General features: G+C 38.7%; 1 protein-coding gene and 1 long non-coding RNA gene across 4 annotated transcripts in view; one reads left to right on the top strand and one right to left on the bottom strand.

The window, feature by feature from the left end:
- Positions 1–2050: 2050 nt before the first annotated feature.
- slc25a10a (solute carrier family 25 member 10a) overlaps positions 2051–23055 on the bottom strand; it is a 29554-nt gene continuing 8549 nt past the window's right edge. The window contains exons 7-12 of one of the 3 annotated variants that reach the window (XM_065263121.2): positions 22962–23032; positions 19164–19256; positions 18719–18796; positions 18580–18636; positions 18363–18500; positions 2051–2406 (exon numbers count right to left, since the gene is read on the bottom strand). In XM_065263121.2, the coding sequence (XP_065119193.1) occupies positions 18393–18500; positions 18580–18636; positions 18719–18796; positions 19164–19256; positions 22962–23032 (407 nt within the window). In that variant the 3' untranslated portion in view covers positions 2051–2406; positions 18363–18392. Of the gene's footprint in view, positions 2407–4735; positions 5753–18362; positions 18501–18579; positions 18637–18718; positions 18797–19163; positions 19257–22961; positions 23033–23055 lie in introns of those variants that run through there. The other 2 variants (XM_073814068.1, XM_065263120.2) reach the window with 2 other exon arrangements.
- On the top strand, positions 2471–4265 carry LOC141281991 (uncharacterized). Its single transcript, XR_012336463.1, has 3 exons — positions 2471–2664; positions 3370–3476; positions 3555–4265. It is a non-coding gene; the product is annotated as an uncharacterized lncRNA (long non-coding RNA).

Here is a 23055-nt window from a genome sequence, read left to right on the forward strand (position 1 = left end):
TGAGCTGATCTCTGCACTTAATAGGAGTGCAGTGGTTGGATAGTGCAGATTAACCCTTGTGTGGTGTTCGGGTCTGTGGGACCCGTTTTTAATGTTTACTAAAAGAAAAATTATGCAATTAATTATTGTTTTAACCTCAGATTCATTGGCCTTGGCTCATTTTCTATAAAGAACATAAAAATAAACAAATTTATAATGACTGTACACTGTTCACCCCCCTACGCATTTATATTACATATGTGGTGTTCGGGTCCACTGGACCCGGGGTTAATAAGAGTGTAAAAATTGAATGTGCTATGTAACTTCACTCTGTTTTTCTTCTATCTGGGACTCCTGTGAGTGCATGAGTGTGTTTGTATATATGTCTGTACATATGTGATGGATGCATGTCAGAGTTTTGTCCTTCTGCAATTGCTGTAACAGCACAAGGATACAACATGTTATATATCAAGCATGAACACTCATCTGGCCCCACTGTCCCAAACACTTTACCTTCTGTCTAACAGGAACCATTCTACATTTTACCATTATCTCCCTTACAAAAAATATTCATGCTTGTATTATAGTAAAAGTGTAGTAATCATGGCAAATTGGTGTATTGATTACCATTTGTAAAACCATGGGTTTACCACAAAACCTATGGTGTGTGCGCGCACGTGTGTGTGTGTGTGTGTGTGTGTGTGTGTGTGTGTGTGTGTGTATGAGTGCGTGACAGAAAGAAAGTAAATAGAGAAGTAGAAATAGAAAAAGTTAAATTTTATATCCAAGCATTTTTATCATTTTAGGTTGTAGCCAATAGCAACACATTTTACTGCAGTGTGTGTGGACATAAGATGGACAGGACGACACAGTATATGTCTATAAAATGCAAGAAATGCATATGCAACACAGCTACATAGTAAAAATCTGCTTCTTATGTGTTGTGTAGGCTGGCATGAACAGGTTATGTGTTCAATGTGGATGATGTGTTATGATACAGCATCTTTCCAGATGGGGCTTGTGCTATGTAAACTTACACAAATGTGTACAATTTCAAACTAAGTTCAAAGACTTAAACATCAAAGTGATAAAAAACGTATTTGAGATGAAAAAGTGATAAATACTTATTTAAGATAAACATGTTTTTCCCCAATATCTGGGAGAGAATAGAATTTTCTTCTCTTATTTCATATTATCACAAAAACGAATAGCACTTTAATCTATAAATAGTCCTCTACTAGTGGTAAATGACAAATATTAACCATAAATTCTGTCTATATTACTTGCAATAAGGCTAAAATAAACATCTGTAAACAGTTATACATAAATTTGTATGACTGGATTGTTTTAGGATACGAATAATGCCGTGGGTCCACTAGACCCACAAACATTGTCTAAGTAACAAAAATATGAACACCACACGAGGGTTAAAGGACATATTATCCCCTTCTGAGCTTTTTTTAAGCTTAAAGGAACAGTATGTAAGAAATGTATATAAATGAATCATAAAATGGCTCTGATATGTCACTCGACATTAAGAAATCATTTACATTTCAAATACTTATATCACTGACAACAGTGGTCCGGCCAGGATATTGTCATTTAAAAAGTGGAGTTGCAGCCCTCAACTGATGTTTATGTTGTCATGTTGTGTACTGGCCACCAGTTGGGTGATTGCAGTACCAGTTTTAGCCACAAGTTTTGTTATTGCAATACCAGTTTTGGCCACAATACTGTTCCTTTAAAGTAGACGGTGCCTGCTGTTGCTATTTTGGATGGGCGTCAACGCGCATCACTTGAGGATATAGCCAAAAATGGGTAAAGAGGTGGGATGTGGGTGGAGCTGAGGTGGCTGATTGCTGAAACCACACCCATCTAGCTTTATTATAGTGACAGCAGTGGCAGTTCACCCGTCACTCAAGTGGCCACGCCCTTAATTATGCAGAACTTTAAGGCTTAATCAAATTTAAACGGATGAGTAACAAAAATGTTCACCCCCTCACAGTTGTCATGAAGGGCAAAATTAGCTATATAGACCAAAAACTTTATTTGGCTGTAAACACATTAGTTTCTGCTCTAAAGTTGGGCATTTGAACTTCTATAAGGTCTATGGGAATTGACTCCCTTTTGGAGCCAGACTCTAGTGGCCTGTCAATGAATTGCAGTTTAAGTCACTTCCATATTGGCTTCATCAGAGAGATCGGAAGGTTGCCGTTCTGTAAAAAGTCCGATTTTTATGATACATGTAATCTAAAACAACTAATAACATTTTCATGTTTCCTCCGACAGCTACCATGAGGGTTAAGGATCAGTGAAATGGGTCAGAATAATATCCTGGCCTGTGTCCGCTCCTCTGCCTCGTACAGTTTTATATGTCTGTTGAGGAGTCATCCTTCAGCAGGGCTGTGAAGTGTTGCCAGGTTTCCTCTGGAACATAGTCAGACACAAGAGCCAAAATGCCATTAAGTGTTAAACCATAAGAGAACACTCTAAAAACCGTTGGGTTATTTGTTTTACCCAATAGGTGGGTTAAACATATTGGGTTGTTCTGTTGGGTTATTCCTAGCTTGTATTGGGTTATTTCCATAACAACCCAGAGAGTTGGGTTAAAATCGGGCTCACGTCACGCATTTTGAATTTCAACGGTTGACCGGTGCCACTGCTGAGTGCGGACAGACACGAGAGGTACGTTTTAAAATATATATCTCTGTGTAATGTTTTATTTTGCTACAAAGTGTCTTTAAGCTCTAACACACAATAAACTATCAGTCACGTTTAAATAAGTGTACAAAAACGATGTTGTCTAGTTTTTGTCCGTTACACCTGTTCCATTCATTAACTGTTACCGATGCCAAACGCGTTTTTAAGCCATCATAAACGTAGAGAGACATCGCAATTTATGTTAATACTAAACAGCACCAACAGCATGAGCCCTTACGAAAATGAATAATTCTTCTTTTAGTAGTATAACGTTAGTTTCATGACGTATTGATTGCCATATTGCTTTAACCATGGTTTCTGTAACAGACAATGTTTTTTGGTTTAAAGTGTAGTAAAAACCGTTTTTTAACTTTTGTAAGGGATGCAACCGGCTGTTTTTTGCTCCAAATATTTTTTTAGCCGGTCTGTGTTATAGACACAGAGCTGTAATATAAATGTCATTCTGAATGGAAATGTCTTAAGAAATGACTCGATGGCATTTTATTGTCGTTTTACTTCAGTATAATCCCTGATAAAGCGCTGTTTAATCCTGCACGTCTGTTTACTGTAACCCTGGTAACGGTTGAATTTGCAATTCAGCGCCATCTACTGTCAAAGTAGAGTATTTATTCAGCGTGCCAGATGTGTTTGCTTTGAGATTTAATTAATTATTCTTTTCTTTAAATGTAGACATTCTTGGAGATGTTGCATTAAAAACCTTACAAAATGGCCAGCAAGATGGTTCAGCCTTCCTACAGTACCAAGAGGCAAAGCAAACATTTATTAAATTTCAACCTGTAAGTATCATTTATGACACTTAGTTTTTTTATCCGGTTTATGTGTGCATATTTACATTGTGAAAATTCTGTCTTCAGGTCAGAAAACAAACATAATTCAGTATTTGGAGGAGGAGGTATGACGAAGACCCCATGTCCTCCTATGGGATGAATTCGACTAATCACAAGCCTTTGTTATCGTGGGGAGGCATGGCCCAGGAGCAAGACCAGCAGTTGACATGTGCTTTAATAGTTTTTTTTACATTTTACACAGAGTATCCCAAGCCTTTCACTACTGTTAAGTAGTTTCTGTAACACACAATACATTTTGTACCATGTGATGTTTCCTGAACACACTGTCACCTGCTAAAAGGGACAGTTCCCCCAAAAATGAAAATTGTCATAACTCTCCTGTCGTTACAGACCTGTAGACATTTTTTTGTTCTGATGACCACAAAAGAAGATATTTTGAGTAATGTTTGAAACCATGAGCCCCATTGACTGTCATAGTAGGAAAAAAGAATACTATGAAAATGAATGGGGCTCATGATCGGTTTGATTTCAAACATTCTTTGAAATATACCTTTGTGGTTATCAAAGTAAAGACTTATATACAGGTTTATAACAACATGAGAGGGAGAAAATGATGACAAAATGTGTGAACTATGCTTTTAAGCAGTTTTTAGTTGGATAAGATTGAGTAGATTTGTTTTCTTATGTTTTTGTTTATTTATGTATGTATATATTTATGTATGTGTGTATGTATTTATGCTTCTATACATGTATGTATTTATACATTTAAATGCAAGTGCAAATGACTAAATGAAAATAAAGCATTACAAATGTATTTGTAAGTTTTGTATTATTTATTTATAAAGCAAATAATAGTAATAAATAATAATAATAATACTAATAATAATAATGGGGTTAAAACAGCACTGCAAAAATAACCCAACAAATTGGTTATTTCATAACCCAACTAATTGGGTAAAACTTTCTACCCAATGCATTGGGTTAAAATAACCCAACAATGGGTCGGTGCTATAGTAACCCACCATTGGGTTATTTGTTGGGTTATTTTTAACCCAACTGTTTTTAGTGAGAAAGGAAGCCTGGTTTACTCACAAGACTGAAAAAAATACAAACTACATCGGTTTACTGTATTATACAGTATGTACAGTATGAGATGATACAATAGCAGCGTATGTCTTTTAGCTTATTTCTGTATCTAAAATGACCTCACTTGCGCTTCCTCTAGAGTTTCATAACAAACCTCAGCAATGTTTCAGACTGTGCCCAGATTTCCCAGAAGGACATGTCAATACGAAAGCAAACATTTCTTATCAAATTCTTCCAAGACCACATGATCTAAGCCTAAGATTCACCTTATAGCCCTGTACTGTGCTTTACCAGCAAAATGTAGTCAGCAGTCAACCATAATGGTCTCAAAGGTAAAGACTTGTTTATTAAGAACCATGACACCAGCATTTCATACTGGTTACCAGCATACACAACACAACATATACTGGTCTTCTTGGATAATAACATTTCATCTCTGGATTATGAAATAACCTCAAAGAGTTCATAATAAATGAGACAACATTTAAAAATGCAGTTTTGCTTTTGTGGTTTTGTAGGAATGTACGTTTGCAACCCCTTATGCATTACAGAAAAAGATAAGATAAATGCTCTGTTTACTGAAGGAAGTCTTAAGAATAACAGAGATATCTAAATATAGGATTAATTATGTGTCTTGGTCATTATAAATGATAATGAAAATAAGCCGTTCTAGCTTAAAGGGATGCTTGTTTGCGTGTGTGTAGCTTTATAGTAATATTTTTTAAATGACATACACAAAAATAGTTTTATAAAGGTAAACATTTTTGTTTTAGGGGTAAAGGTGTGTTAAATATATAAATATAAAAATACAGGAGTATTCCAAACAAATTGATTAATGTTAAGTAAATACATAAATAAATAAATGTTCAGCAAATGTATGAAAGTAAAATGTACAGGAAATGGGCCCAAAATATTCATGACTTATGCAAAACGCACTTCAGTATATCACAAATACATCCCATACAAACGAGAACAACATGGAAAACATTTAAAAAATGAACAATAAAATAAATTCATTGTTAAGTTGCATTTTCATCAAAATGACAAAGCAAATGAATAAATGCCCCATCATGAAAGCACATTTTTATTTAGAAACAGTGGATTAGAATACTGCCTTCATACAGCAAGATGTCAACAAATGTTTAGTTATGGGTCACATTGTTGGCTTAGAGAAAGAGCTGAAAAGTAAAAAGGATTTTTTTAAAACAATATTCTTAAAATATATAAACATTATCATTGCCAACAGAACAATGTACCATAGCAGAACAGCATAAATGATAATAAATCTTAACTACTGTAAACACATTTACCCCACAGTGTGGTGTAGAAGGATATTGCCCACTTTAATAATAAGCTTTGCAAAACCCTATTCAAGCTTAAACTAAGTATACAAATAAATATGGACCAGAACCCTGAAGCACTGAACTCTTTATAACCTCATCATAACTCAATGATAAGAATATTATCAGCTGACATTTCCCCATGTTATGGAATTATAACAGTGCAGCACTGCCTCCTGTTGGACATTTCATGTATTACATTGAATCAAAACTCAAAGAAAAATTAAAAGGGGACATTTCACAAGACTTTTTAAGATGTCAAATAAATATTTGGTGTCTCCAGAGTACATATGTGAAGTATTAGCTCATTATCTTGATCATAGGAGAAACTTGCGGGGGTGCACATTGGCTAAAAAGATGATTTTTTTATAAAATGAATTATATTCCGCAACAAATATACATATTAATTTAGATTCTCATACATTAAACATTACTTTGTTAGATGCTTTGTGAAACAATTATTAATCTGGTAATAATATGTGTATTTATCAAAACCTGTTGCTCGGTAAAGACGCTTTTATCCACCTGTCCAATCACAATGGAGAAGAGGCGGGACAAACAGTACATAGACCAATCGGAACATCCTTCCTCTACTACAGAAAACATTCAAGTTAATATAGCTTCTCGTTTACTATATATAGCACCCAGTTCTACCCCAATATGAATACGCATTGATTAAACAAATTATCTGCAAAATCTGATACTTGTAAGACCGAGGTTTGTATAATAGCTTCCAAAGCGCCCTCAAGCGGCCATTTGTAGAATAACGCCTGGGGTGTTCAGCCTTCGGTGGAGTTAATTTATCCTCAAAAGTTTGTATAAATTAATGACCTAATGTACCGTTCACTGCTTTTGAAATTTCTGTATCGTTTTAACTTGTATTTTGAATTAGGCTTTGTATTGTGTTGTGCTTTAAAAGTGAAGAAAATGTCCTAAATGCAGTGTGTATATTGGGGGTAAAGTATTCTTAACTTTTATGATTTAGGATCCTTCAATATCACTGTTTATAATAAAAACAGAGTTTTTAAATACATTAGGAGTAATTTCACTGATTAAAGTATTAATATTAATAAAAACATACAAATAATTGTCCTCATACTCTACTGTCCCAGCAAACATAAGGCCAGCGGTCCAACGGCGGACCACCGGCGGCAAAGTTGGCGGTCCACCGGCGGCTGCCGCCAGCGGCTCGCCGGAGTTTTGCCCATCGTTTTTCCAGCGGACCACCAGCGGCAGCCGCTACTTTTTCGACGGAGGTCCGCTGTCGGACCGCTGCCCCAGCTAACATAAGGCCAGCGGACCAGCGGCGGTCCACCGTCGGATGCCGCCAGCGGCTCACCGGAGCTTTGCCCATCGTTTTTCCAGCGGACCACCAGCGGCAGCCGCAGAAGTCAGAGGTCCGCTGTCGGACCGCTGCCCCAGCTAACATAAGGCCAGCGGACCAGCGGCGGTCCACCGGCGGATGCCGCCAGCGGCTCACCGGAGTTTTACCCATCGTTTTTCCAGCGGACCACCAGCGGCAGCCGCAGAGGTCCGCTGGTTTATACCGGTAATGTTTGCTAGCTGCCCACGGTCGGTCCGTGGTTTCAACACAATAATAAACCATTTACATCAGCAACTGCAAATTTATTATTGTCAGTAAACAGAATAAATATCCAAATGCATATACATTTATCAGATGCATTAAAACCAACGTGACTTACAAATAAAAACAACCAGTTTACACTTTTCTGTACCCATGCAAAGTTATACATGATTTTACCATCATTTGCAGTAAAACATGGTAAATATAAAATCAACCATGGTTTTACAACAATTATAAAGAATAAACATTCTCTTACAACAGCATACTACATTTTAGTAACCACAAACTTTATCATGATTTAAAAAAATATGGTTACCATGGTTTCACTCCAGCATTAATATAAAACTACTACATTGCCCTACAAAGCCAAAGCGCAGTAACTATGCATTTGGTCAAAATTGAGTTAAAGGTTGAAATGGGTTTTTGTGAGATCTGTTGTGTCTTGTGACAAAGTATCCTGGTATAATTTGTCCCATCAGAGAAATGTGTTTGCCAAAATTGCAGTAACATGTTTGACTGGCTGGTGTAAAAAACTTTAAGGGCATTTTTCTCAGTTTCAGTGTTTGCATAGTTACTGCACTTAGACTTTGTAGGGCAGTATAGTAGAACCACGGTAACAAAACCTTAGTTTGAAAAATGATCTGCAGTTTTACCAAAGTAAAACCATTAAAGGGTAGATTGTTCTTCACAATACATTTCATATTTAGAAAATGCATGTTTCAAGATTACAAAACATCCCTTAATCAGCCAGAGGTGAGTGTGACACACTGAGGAGCATATTCTGGAAACAAATCAATATTCATATCACAACAGCTCTAATATAATACAAGTCATGTGTTAAAGCCATGTTTAGTTAACAGACAGTTATTATTATAGGATAAGTTAGCAGGATTTCAACCCACTTTGTGTTGTTACAATGTCTGTAATATGTAAATTAACAATATTTGGATGATGCAAAACATCATTTTGGCAGAGTATTGTGGACAAATAAATGGAATTAAATCAGTAAAATTAAAAAGTAAATAAAGAGTAAAAAAATGTTTTTCAAATATAAACATCTATTGTATTTGTAACAATATTAAGTGAGTTGAAAATCTGCAGAGTTGTGCTTTGGTGCAGTAATTACAATATATTACATTTGCCAGTTGTGTATGTCCATCTATAGATGCCATCATACAATGTCTTTTTGAGTGTTTACGCCATCTGAAGTCTTCACAAGTGAGGCTGGATCCAAACAGAGACGTAAGCTCTAGTTATCTTATGATGTGTATCCTGATGGACAAAAACAGAAAAGCAAAATGAGAAGGATTAGGATTGCTGCTGTTCATATTATTTCAAGCAAAAGCTTATTTGCACTTTTTATTATTTCATTACTGGAAAACAAGGTCATAAGATGTTTTAGTGTATGTGAATGCTTGTCTTAGGCTGCGTTTACACTTGGCATTAACATGCGACCTGTATCCGGATGTTGTCCACATACACATTGAAAAGACAAGTGTAAACGCGTCTGTGATCGGAATGTTATCCGATCTGTGTGTCCTGATGCAGAGGTAGTCGAGGACGCTTTGTGATCGGATCTCATTGTAATGTAAACGCAATCCAGCCATCGTATCTGCATTTACAGGTCAACGTCACACAAAACCCCGCCCACTATCATCTCCTCTCACTGACAGCTGTCAAAAATAAAGGACGTTAGGTCATGGAGCGCAGGTGAGAGACGCATAAATTCATATTTGTGGAGCAATGCTAGCTACGCTTAAAAGTATCTTGAAATAAATCGATATACAAAAGCATTTTAACACTGCTAACTGTATTTAAGTTATTCAGGCATATGTTATATGTTACAACTATTCATAGTGAGATTTAATATTTAATGGCAGAATTCAGGATCGTCGTTATAATGTTTGAGTTTCCATGGCGACAAATCAACGTGAATGTTGTGCTTCTTTCTGGTCAATCGGCTGTTTCTGTCTCATTTAACACATTTTAAGTTACATTAAAACACGTACAAACCATAATAACATTAACCAAATACATTTAGTCAGTGTTGGTTTTATGCAAGGTTACTTATATGTGTTTGTAAATTACATTAATTCTTACGCACTATGAATAGGAAATTGTTAGCTCTTTTAATTAAATCATATTATTACCAGGAAACATAACTAAAAACAGTTTATGGTTAAAATAGAAATATACATATAAGTTCAGGCAGAGCCAAAAGCCCGTTATTAAGGCAGAATAAAACAGTGGAGTCGGTCATGTTTCACACGGATTTTGTTGTTGATTTAAAGCATGCGGGTGAAAGTCAAGTTCAGGTAAAGTTAAACAGAACATTCATCCGCGGTGCGGACGCTATAAGGCTTTTAAAGATAAGGCTTTTAAAGCTAAAAAATATAACACTTAAAATGTGAACATCACGGTTGTTGGGGTTGCTAGTTATTCTCTGTTGTTGGCTTCTCAGTTGCACTGTACAATACGGGATTGCGGTTAGCGCGAAAACCCTAAATCATGTGGCTTAAGACAGCTGTACCCATTTTTTGATTGACAGCTATTCATCCAGCGCGCCTCCCCGCACGGTATCCGATCACACATCCGGATACAGAAGCCACTTTGATGTGGACAAATGTAAACGCGCCGTGTCCTGATGTACGGACAGGGCCGCCTTAACCTAATGTGAGGCCCCGGGGCTAAGAGGTTTTGTAGGCCCCCCTTCCCCTCGATTTATAGTCAATTTTTTTTTTTTAAAGTGTAATATCTAGGTAATCTACATCACAAAATGCATTAGTTTCTTTCGAGACATACAACTGTGAGTTTTCCCTCTTTGAGCCAGAAAACAATAATATTGTTATTAACATATCACTGAGCCCACTTGAGCATAAACACAAGACACTTTATTTAACAACCACACACAGCAACATGTGGTGATAATAAAACCAAAATGTGTGAAAGTATATATGTTTATAAGCTTTATATTTATATAGTTTTTGGAATATACAAATTTGCAGAAAATTGCCACTCATACTTAAATGCTCACCACAGTTTTAAAAATATAATAAGTTAAAGTTAGTTTTAAAGTAAAAATGCATTAATGATAACAAAAGATAAGTCTTTATAGACAGAATCTTGGTTTTTAATCAGTTATTTATTTTGTAGGCTATTGAAGATATAGTATGCATTGTATTTAGTATTTATGCATACATAAGCATGTAAAACGACCAAGTATGAATATGCACAAGACAGACAGGGAACATACCTGTATATAAGATCTTTAGATAATGAGATTATAAATATGAATGGTGCGATCAGGGGATGATCATTTGAGATGGTCTTGTCGCTCTTTACTTGCGTCTCTTTCTCGTCTTTCTAAACCAACAGATGTATGTACTGTGAGCTAACGTCGCGTCAAACATCGCTCCAGCTGCGCACGCGTCACTGATATAAACGCGAGTAAACTTAAACTTTATAACAACTAACAGCATTATGTGCGGGAACTCCTTTCTTAATTTAGCGGCACAGTTTCTTGTGCACTTTTGGAGAGACTTCTGCATACCAGAGACTCAGACAGCTGCACGAGCACAGAGAGAGCGAACGAGCGAGCGAGCGCGCGCACGAAAGAGAGAGAGACCTGCACCTCACCAGTGCTTATTATGAAATTTCAGAAATTACTCTTTCATTTGTTGGTGGATTATTTCCCGTTTCTCTGTCATACTCAGTCTAACGTGCAGGAATGTCAAGTTGACAACGCGCACTTAATTACATTACGCGGAATAAAAAATATGTTACGTCTGACATTTTATTTCACGTTAAGTTACAACGGACCAATCAGCAGCCATGTAACGTTCAATTAGAGTGATTGACAGAAAACCTGACAAGTTACAAAACAATATGACCTTTTCAGCTCATTATGAGCGCAAACTTGGGAGGCCCTTGAACTTGGGAGGCCCCTGGGCTTCAGCCCAGGTAAGCCCGTGCATTAAGGCGGCCTTGTGTACGGATGATCGGATCTGCGTGAACGGATCACCGAGATCGCATGTTAATGCAAAATGTAAACGCAGCCTTAGAAGAAGTGTTTTTTTATTATTTTTTTTTTACTTGGACTGGGAAAGTTTAAATGTGAAAAAGCCTTCTTTATATTGTATTTTTGTTAAAGAGCAATTATGGTCCGACTCACGATTTTACATTTCCTTTGGTGTGTAAGTGTGTATTAGTACATGTTAACGATATGCGTAAACAATGAGTAGACAAAGAGTTATCGTTTCCAATGTAAATCTTTTTTCTTGGACTACAACACACACACAAGTAAGCAACAGTTTACTGTCTGGGCTTGTTTACGTAGACAAGACCGACATTATCATAGAGACAGACCGCAACGCTTCATAATCTAAAAACCACGCTTACCGGGGGGGGGGGACAATCCAACCGTCTCCATTGACTTTGTATTGCATGAGGCTGCCTCCATGTCATTTCTGGCTTATAATACCAGAACAATGCCTAAAAGTGTAGAGCTAACATAGCCTGGCTCCGCCCTCAAACGTGCTTCCGCTTAATTTTCATTTAGCTTCAGTACAACTGGGACTGCTGTGTAGAGTTTCATTTCTCCTGCAAAAATCTGCAGGTCCAATCAGCGAACAGAGGGAGGTGGCTAAGAACGATGACGTTGAGGTCGTGCGTCAGTTTGAGTTGTAGTTGTAATGGTAGCGGAGAAAGACGTGAGAAAAGCTATTCGGTCCGTTATTGCAAAACTGCCGAATATACAGAAGTTAAAGCCGGAGCAAGAACAATGTTTGCTAAGTTTTGTTGGTCTTATCATTTGGACTTGTTGTTTCCGGACGGTTTTGGCGCATGATATGTGTCACGACCACACGTTAGCGATCGCCTATGGCAGATCCTGAGTGACTCTGGGCAGATCCAATAGTTTTAAACTTCAACAGAGGACTCTCCTTAATGGAAGTAACGGTTTGTCATGGAGTGTGGCCAGACTCTCTGTACATTAAATGAATGTACGAGAGTCTGGTTGGACCAGGCTAGAGCTAACAAGCCAAAAACCCAGAAATAAGATTTTATAAGCTGTTGACCCCAAAAAATAGCGTTTCAAAGACACAAAACTGGATACAGGCAACTTGTCATGGTACTACTAGAATTAGAACTATGCCCAGTTGCCCACTGGAGGGAAACGTAATCAGCGATCCACTTATGTCTCCTTAAAGGCTGAGTTTTATGGCCTGGTAGAAAGAACTTATTTCTGGGTTGTTCAGCTTGTTCGCTGTAGACTCTGTCACGCAGCAGCTTTTAGGCATTTGTCACAAAGTGACTTTTTGGGGCGGAACTAAAGTTGGTGGAGATTGGTTCCGCCCGGACCGTAAAAACGCAAACACCGGCACTTCCGGGAAACTCCGGGAGGAAAATTAAGCTTTATCAGGCACAGGTGTGTTAAGGGAGCGTGGCGATTATGGATTGGACAACGGAGAGAAAAGGAGGAGTATATAAAAGAGCCTCAGTAGTTGCAAACGGGGCAGTTTATTCTAGCCGATCTGGTGAGAGGAGTGGAGCGTCTGGGCGAATTCAGTGGTGAGAAGGCGGAGAATAATATTGACTGGGTGAAGAAGGATTTAAGGACACGAGTGACTGGGCTGAGTATATCACATTTAAATGATGATCTATGAGACAACACATGCAAGTCAGTGATATATTCTGAGTAACTGCAATAGGAATACTCACCAGAAGTGTCACCGAGGGAGACCTCCAGCGATTGATAACCGTTGGCAGGGAGAATATCCGACATCTGAAAGGAGAAGGAGACAAAGGGAGAGTGTTATCACCGCCTGTGAGAACCTCTGAGCATTTGTAAACCACATCATATTGGAGTAAACCATTCAGCGAGTGTTGTGAGTTCTAGCATACAGGTGAGCGGCCCCACTGTGGAAAGGAGTTGTGGGTGAGCCGGGGATCACAAGTAGAGAAAGACGCAGGGGTGTCGTGACGGCGACGGTCACATTTCGATCCTCCGTTGTACTCAGCGCCCAACGAATCCCAGGACGAGTCCCAGTCAGCCGTGGTTGTGACCTTATTTCACTTAGAGTGTGTGGAGTGCAGTGGGTGAGTCCTTGTCCTTGCCGTGAGTGTGTACACTTGATAACTTGCAGTGCTATGCTGTGTTTGTGCCGTCAGTAACCACCTCTAGGCTGGATGAGTCTTGGTGAAGCAAGTGGACGTCGAGGCTGGTGAGGTGACATCTTTATTTTCATGCCATTCGCGACATCCTGTATGGATACACTGCATTGACATCCTGCATCGACATCCTGGATCTTCCTGTCCCTGCGGAGGTGAACTAACCAAGTAAGAAAGACTGGTGTGAGTAGAGTGGAAAGTATATATATCTGCAAGGAGAAAGCTTGGCTGCTGTAGGAGGAAAATCAGCTGTGTCGATAACATTACCTGTTGTGGAGTCCCTTCAAAGGTTCGCCCCTGTCTAAATCTCTTGTCCCGTTAGCTGGAGGAGAGGAGAGGGAAGCGTTCGGCTCAGCCTAACAGTTTCCAGCTTCAACCGCCGTCTAGTGGAGCCTCTACGTAGGCCAGTGTCAAGACGCTTTCGCCGCTAAGGTCTGTAAGCTCCATCTACTTACTGTTTCGCAGTCTACTTATCATAAGTCCACCGCCCAGGAAGAGTTATGTTATGTGAAGTACCCGCCTGCCGTTGAGAAATCATAGAACAGAAGTAAAGTCCCAGTCATCTGTAAATTACTCCTGCCTGAAGCTAAGAGCCAGTAGATCGAGTTGTATGTTACCGAAGCAACCGTAAAGCCCAAGTCCCCTGTAAAGTACTTACCTTATGCGAACAGCTAATAGCCAGCATATTGTGTTGTACGCCACCTGAAGTTAAAGTCAAGTCCCAGTAACCTGTAAAGTATTTACCTTATGTGAACAGCTAAGAGCTAGCATATTGTGTTGTACGCCCGCCTGAAGTGCAAGAAAAGTCCCAGTCCCCTGTAATATACCTACCGTATGCCAACAGCCACAAGCCAGTATACTGTGTTGTACATTCACCTGCAGGCCAAAGGAAACCCCGTGTCCGTCCCTCACACCCATTGTGTTGCATACTTACCTGTTGTTCCATCGCAGATCTAGTGGTCTCCTTCCCGAAGCGCTTATCTGTGCCGCGATCCAGGGATCGGTGGAACACCTACACCAGCAACCTCTCATATACCCACCTGGACGGGCGGAGCCAAGCCCGGCAGCAGGAGTACTGTTCCCCTGACAGTAGGACGAGCGGGAGTGCCCCCGCTGGACCATCCTGGAGTTGAGCCCGCACGAACACAGGTACTGATACGACATCCCAACCTTTAAATACTCACCCTCTGTCCTCCTTACGCCCAGGAAAAGGAAAGAGCCCCGGATCGGTCCCCTGTAAGCAGAACACAAAGGAGCCTAGTGAATAAGCTGATTGTCGTCGCATAGTCAGGAGATAAGGAAAGGAAGGACCCACCTGAGACTTACCTGCGACGGATTTGAAGAGACTCGAGACTGTGCTTTCCCAGTTGGTGGATCGGATTTTAGCTTTCCCCTTTCCCATATTTTTAAGTAATTTAATAAAGTTTGTTTTAATTATACTTGCGCTCTCTGTGTGTCTGGTCATTGGGGTGCTCTTGGGACCTCCTCGAGGTGGAAACCAGGAAAAGGCGTGACTCACGACACCTGTGGTCCGCTCCAGCCTGTGACACATTGTTATGTTTTTTTGTTATAAGCCAGAAATGCAATTTAAAGTCATTGAAATAATATGAACAGCAGCAATCCTAATCCTTCAGTCAATGGAAAAGGTTGGATTGTTTTCCCCCGGTGGGCGTGGTTTTCAAAAAATGCACTGTCTCTATAATTGCTCCCGCTTTTACTCATAGCCTACACATTAACTCCTGTCAGCATTGCATTGTGACAGAATCTTTCAAACAGGAGCGTCACATTTCCGGCTGACGTCAGAGGCATTCAGGCCAATCACAACGTACAGATTAGCTGGCCAATCAGGGACACAGCGCATTTCAGATCGATGAGTTCTGTACAAAATCAAAGCGTTTGAGGAAGGGAGGAAATACAAAGCTATAAAAATGTATGTGTTTTTAACCGTACACCACGCAAACACATTGTATTATACCAAATACACAAAATAAAGTTGTTTTTTACCAATGAAATTGGATGCACTTTAAATAAATAAACCACAACCTTAAACCTGTAAACAGCAATGTATTACTTACTAGTTATGAGAGTATTACTTACTAGTTATGAGATTCATAGCACCTTAGAGATGTTTTCTGACAGGTCTGCTTCAATCTGCTGCACGGATATTAGCCTGGAAAATCTACAAACATAACATGCAATTTGTCACAAAGCAATCAATATTGATTAAAAGGATGTGAAACACTGAAAAGAAAATTATAGTATACAAAATATAACAGAATCTATGTTTGTAGGTTTACTTGTTCATTTAATATTGCTCATATGGTGCCACTCACGTTTGGATGTTAAAACCTTCCTAGAATAACTGCTATAAATGCAGAAAAATGACAAGATCCATGGTAATATGTTGTGAAAAAAGTGCATATAAAGTGAGTTAATACGCTCTCAACTCACCTGAGTTTACATCTCTGTCTGTAGCTCCCTTCAGAAAATGTTGAAATCTTCAGCTTTTATAGAGGTTATTTTGTCACTCCTAAAATCAAAGAACATTTGTCTATATATGTTTACGATAAAACATGTTTTTGTACTAGTTTCACCAAATATTCACGCTATATGAAAGTTATTTTCACTGTTTAACTGTGCAGTACATTGCATATTTTAGGCTAAACAAATTAGCCTAAGTTACTTCCAATAATGCATTGACAACCTGAACAAAGCTATCACATCATCTCATCAACACACGAAGTTGCTTTTTAAAAAGCCAAAACTTAATAAACAATGCAAAAGCTAGTTACCCTAACATTATCACTTTTGAAAAGCGTCCACATGCTAACAGACTTTTCTCGAAGACAAAAAACATTTCTATGAAATAAATATTCAACAAAAGCGTTTCTGTTACGTGTCAATAATAGTTGTGTGTATTATTTGTGTATTTTGAGGGACTAAACTTACCTGAAAACAGTAAAGAAACCCGTGAAAGAGGAGCTCGTTGTAGTCGTCACTCGTCAGTCCGCCTCATGGTAATCCGTGTTGAGAAAGAAGGCTGTTCGACTTCCTGCGGCCACGCTAGAACTGACAGGCGGATGACGTTAAAGTGCCGCGAGAGCGAGACGAAATTACACTTCGTATGAGTTCTCGAATCGTTCTCGCGGTACTTTGACGTCATCGCTGTCGGTTCTTGCAGCGCCGCATGAAGTAACAAGCCTAGTGTTTTAAAAAGGGCACGTGTTTAGCGTGCACAGCACACGCGTCATGGCAAAGTCACACATTGACATAATCACTACAACAATAGGCTTGTTTGAGATGAGCAAATTCTGCGCAGAATCGATCACCGGTGATCAGCGCAAGATGCATTCCGGTTAGAAAAGTGTCCGACTTACGTCCGACTTGCTCTGATGTCACGCTGACGTGTACAAAATAACTCTCGCGATGGAGAGGCGGGCTCGTCGGATTCTACAGCCGAGCGCAGTTGCTCTCCACCGACTGCGTTGACGAAAAGCACGATGGGAAAAGACTTGCTGACGACACAGCTTAATGCTCATTTGCCCGGGAATGTCAGCTGATGACTTTTTAATTCTAAAAACTCCACTTCCTGTAGTAGTTTTTATATTTATTCAACTTGTTCTTGACTTATGACATTTATATTATTAATAAATTCCTTTAAACTGTTGTATTGGTGTTGTATTATTTGTACTGTGTGCTGTTTATATTTCACACAGAAACGAATTTGTATTACGTCTAGACTTAGATTACATCCAAACATTTACTAAGAAGCCTTTTCCAATAATAAACAGTTCAGCTTTGTTGATTCCTCTTATAAACATCTTAATGTGAATGCATTTGTTGGTATTTCAGTTGCATCTATTTAATCCGCGATAAAATACGCGAACGCGATCTCTTCCATTGCTGACGTTTGCAGTCAACAACAGAGCGAGATTCATGAATCGTCCGGCTTGCCTACACTTTTTTCACTCCTCCCCTCACTGCAGCCGGCTACTCTCGCCTATATTTCAGGCGAGGCAAGCTGCATCTCAAACAAGCCTAATGTAAAATCTCCTCAAATTATTATGAAATCACAAACTCGTTTTGTTGTCTAATTCATATATGTCCAAATTACCACGCCTGCACGTACTATATTGTATTAAACACTATGTATATCTCTTATTTTTTTATTCTATTTTTATTCTTTTAAACTGAAATATTAAAAAAATATGTATGTATTTCGTTAAATAAGCCCTATATGCAGTCTCATATTGTTTTTCATGTATTTTCTTAAGATTATTATAATTCTTAGTTTCAGTAGAAACCTAGCGGTTTGCCACTGGTGTACCAACGGTGGTCCAGCAGCGGCAAGCCGCTGGTGGCTTGCCACCCAAGAAACGCCGGCAGACCGCCAGCTTTTTTACGTTGGTCGGTTTGCCGAAGGTGCCCCGACGGTGGTCCGACCGCGTCAAGCCGCTGACTTCGTGCCGCCCCAAAACCGCCGGCGGACCGCCAGGTCATTGTTTGCTGGGGTTACAGTTAAAAAAAATGAAATCCATTATCATGCTTTTTTATCTAACATTCAGGCTATATTATTTTAATGTAGTCAGTGAAAATGTTTTTCATAAATTTTAATGATCTAGTTTGCGGTATAAATCATAGCTTATGATCTTGATCACACCCATATACTGGCATGCCCAAAATATATATTAATACCAGGTGTAAGCATGGCCTCTGAGTAAGGGTTCATGTAGATGTGATGACTCGAATTCCAAAGTACAACCGAAGTTGCTCCAGAAAGATGAATGTGAGAACAGTGTGAGGAATCAGACGGATTCCAGCTGGGACGAGGCCCTGCCGAGACAAACCACACAACTGACAGAGATTTGTGCATGTATAACAGATTATTAAGTGCATGTGAACAATGCTTTACCTTGTAGAAAGCTTCAGGTCCAAGTTTAGCAGTATCAGTCAGACAATGAATCACCCCCTAACATAGAAACTGCAGTATCACAACTGAATAATAAAAGACATATTGAAATATTCCTGAATTACAGTAAAATAGATCTTACCCTGTATTCTCCTTTTGAATTCATCAGCCTGGTTTTAACAACATCTATAGGCTGACAGAGGACAGTGGCACAGCCTCCCTGTGCAGAAGACACAATATTAAAATAACAATAACCAATCATGAACACTGCAACCTGTGAAAAAGCACTGTATTCTATTTCATATGGGAATTTTAAAATGTTCATATTCACTGGAGCGGTACCCTAGCTTCAAAAAGTACACCTTTGCACCTCATATTAGTACCTAAATGGTACATATTAGGACCTTTCAAAGTGTACTGCCCCAGTGACCATTTTATGACAATTTTTTTCTGACAGTGAAGGAACAGTGGCATAAACAACCTGCGATTATTCATTTCAAGTCATAAGATAAAGAAATGATTATGACCCCTTGAAACAGTAAAGATGAGTTTATAATGGGTTTCCGAGGAGCTAAAGACAAACTCACCGCAATGAAGCTGGCCAAAAAATGAGTGAAAATGTTATCGGTCATCACACCGGTTCCCAGAACCAGCTGCTTGGCCTGGTCATAACAGGAGAGCTAGACAAACCACAAAAGACTAGTTATAACTTTGTTAAGACTCACTAGCCCTATACTCAGATGGCACATCAGCAGATCACTCACAGTCTGTTTACTGACCACTGGATGAATGACACAAAGACAAGTGCTGTCTTAAAGCGGCAGGTGAAATCTGATTAGCTAGACTTGACACATATTCTCTGAAGTAATGCTGTAAACATCACAGCAAAGTTTACCACACATCTATTGTCTTAAAGGAAAACTTCAGCCAAAACGTGCGACCCAGTCTGGGAAAAATGTATATTATTAAGTAACTTTATTAATTATTATTAAACTGTTGTACCTCAATATCCATACAGTACCTCAAGAGTCAAGGAGTAAACTGAGTGGTTTGCATAAACTCTCACATGATAAGAAGAGATAGAGGTCAATACTTTCACATGAATTATTTTATTTTTTGTATACCTTCAGTACGTTTCACTGAAAGCCCCAATGCTGTTTGTACTCAAAAAGTCAAGCAATCATGACTTAAATTTTGCATTTTGCATCCAACTTAACTATATTTGTTCATTTAACTGATTCACTTAGTAAAACCATAAACGTAAAAAATGTAAGTGCAATTAACTTAAAATTAACTCTTTCCCTATTGTTGCTGAGTTATCTCGTCAATTAAGAGAAAAGATTTGCAAATAAAAACGTGTTCCTGATGAGGTTTTATGTTATCTGTAATACCGCGATTATCCACTAGATGGCGGACTTACCCAATGTATAAAAAAACTGAAGCAAAACAGTTATTTAGTGATTTTAAAAACTGTTTATGTTTTGCTAATCGTTCTGAATCTGATCTCTAACTAAATTCCTTCACAAAAATGCAATTATTTCAGCTTTTTGCTAAAAATTTTATTTTTAAGAAAAATACCCATATTTAAGAGTTCATATGCAAAGAAAATATATAGATAGAATTAAACTTTTTTATCGGTTTGTTTGATTAATGTTTGTTTGAAAGCAGAGGGTATGTTCTTTCATTTGATATCTTTGTATATTTATATATAGATGTATTTCAGTCATGTGACCTTTACGTCATGCAGCCATCTTGAGGACCTACCGAGTACCAGTAGGTTATTGACAAGCATTGGCTACCTTGCTACGATTTACGGATTTCTTATCTTTTACTGTCTATGATTCTTACGGATAGAGTAAATGGCTACAAAAGACAACATGTCACATCTCGACTGTCATGAAAATAAATGCTTCTTAAAAAATATATCTTGGTTAGGGTGTGATGCCTTCTCGATCCCTGATGCGTTCTTCCAGCCCCTGTCCGCTGCTACCGAACTACCACTATTTTACAACATAAGAAGGCGCAACACAACATGAAACTTTGCTCGAAGCATCACCTGGATCTCTACACATGAACGCGAGCATTGAGAACATTGTTTGTGTACATAGAGCTTACTAAAAATAAATGTTTTGTACAACTGACTTTGGATGTAATGATGTCCGCTCGTCATCTCTGCCAGACGTAAATAATCGATTTACGAATGCGAATGAATGAATCTCATATGAGGCTCCTTTTTCAACCTGAAGGTCAATATTGTTTTTCACTTGCGACAAAACAATGACTTATCCGTGCATTTATATGGAACTATGCTTTAGGAGATATCAATCTTTACTCTCCTACCTCCTTACGTCGCAATTGGAGATCGATACATCTAGACTGGGAAGATGGCGGCGAGCGGACGCTAAAACAACTAAAGTCAGTTGTTCAAAACCTTCTTTTTAGTTAAACAATGTTCTCAATGCTCGAGTTCACGTTTAAAGACACAGGTGATACTTCGAACAAAATATCATGTTGTGTTGAGCCTTCTTAGTGTTGTTAAAATAGCGATTTTGATGCTCACAGCATATTGAAGGCATAGCTTCTAGTTCTTTTGCGACCACTTCAGGTCCTCAAAATGGCGGAAGACAAGTGAGTGACGTCTGCTGATATCCATGTATATTTTAGAAGAAAATTTTCCTGGAAGATATTTTGTGAAACCTTTGTGAAAATCACAAAAAAGACTGGTGGGGAATGAGTTAACAATTCAAAATGCTGTAAGGAATACCCATAAGCCCTTGCACGTAAATTATTTTTATGATTTAAATTTGGTCAAAGAATAACAGCAGATGGGCCATATAAACAGTTGTTAATAACATTTTCTTAGAGTTTTACACTCTTTGTAGCATTATTGATGTTTTTGTTTTTAAATTAAAGTTTTTTGTCTTTCAGGTAAAGTCACGTTCAGGTGATCAGTGTTTCCTTTGGTATGCATGCACCTCATTCAACTCATTGCATTTCTCTCCACTATAATAAAGATTTACTGTATGAACAATGCAGTTTGTTGTGTGCCTCTGTGGAGAATTAAGTTTATTCATTGATTGACAAAGAGTCAGTCCTGAATACTTTCGATACACATTGTTATATAAAATTAAAGTTTAGTCTTTATGAACACCAAGTTAAGTGAAAGGGGTATAAACGGAGGTCGGAGCCAGCTGCAAATGGGTGGGTTAGCAGCAAGTGGGTGGAGCTTTAGCCGCAAGTGGGCTGTACAAACTTCCAGAGGATTCACCACCGTCCCATTTAAAGCGTAACTCCTCCTACTTGCACATTTCTGAAATCCCTCCTACTTGCAGCATAAACTCCTCCCACTTGCGGCATAAGATCCTCCCACCTGCAGTCTCCAGGCTGCAGCGATATATACTTGAGTTAAGTGGACTTAAATATATAGGTTTTTGGGAGACACATTACTAAACTGAATTGAGGGAACGAGCAATTTGTCGACGTGCAATTACACATGCAGACCACTAGTAGGCAGTATATACACATGTAACCCACAGTAACAGAAGAAGAAGAAGATCTTGGTCAGAAAACCCACAGATATGTATGTCTCACCTGTGCTGCTGGCCAATTGAGTGGAACGTCCGCATTTGGCAGCCATCTTACCACAGGGCGCTTGCTCACTCGTAGCATTGAGTTTTAATGATGCATGTTCTTTTAAATGACCATAACTTGCTTAATTTTCTACTGATTTTCAAACGATTTGATTAGTTATAAATGTCAAAGATGTACCTATGACACTGCTTACTTATGAATAATTCTCATGAAACATGTTAAATCATCCAGAATTATAGCCATGTTAATAATGTTTGTAAGAAACCAAACCGTTTAAAAATTGGTAGAAAATTGAGCAAGTTATGGTGATTTAAAAGTACCTGCACCATATAACTCAATGCTACGAGTGAGCGAGCTGCCTGTGGTAAGATGGCCGCTAGGTGATGACGTTAGAAACCCCGCCATAACACATCTAGCCTTTATACATATCTATTAGTAAACCCACAAACGAAGGGGAAGAAGCAGCTTGTTGTGTATGATTTAAGAAGACCAGCAATGATGGAGATAAATAGACAGTGACTTTTAATCTTTGTTTTTACTGTCGCAAATGCGGTAAAAATACTGTAGAAATGCGACATAGATTTTTTTTATGTGTTTGGCGAGGTGTGCATCAGGCTACGCACAGCCTACGCATAACCTACGGCGTAAAACCTATGCATGACTATAAAGTACACTTAAACAACACAAAGTTAAACAAACTGTGGTTGTATAGTAGGTGGCAGACGGTTCAAAGGGTGAAAAAAGCTGCAATGTAGACAAAGTCAAATGAAAGAGTTAATAATAACCTACATTACCTGTCCCACAGTGACCAGCACACCTCTACTAGATGCCATAGAGGCTCCAGAAAAAAGCTTTCGAACTCCCTCTGTAAGAAGAGACAACATGCAG

This window comes from Paramisgurnus dabryanus, chromosome 3, assembly GCF_030506205.2.
Source record: "Paramisgurnus dabryanus chromosome 3, PD_genome_1.1, whole genome shotgun sequence".
Lineage (NCBI taxonomy): Eukaryota > Metazoa > Chordata > Actinopteri > Cypriniformes > Cobitidae > Paramisgurnus > Paramisgurnus dabryanus.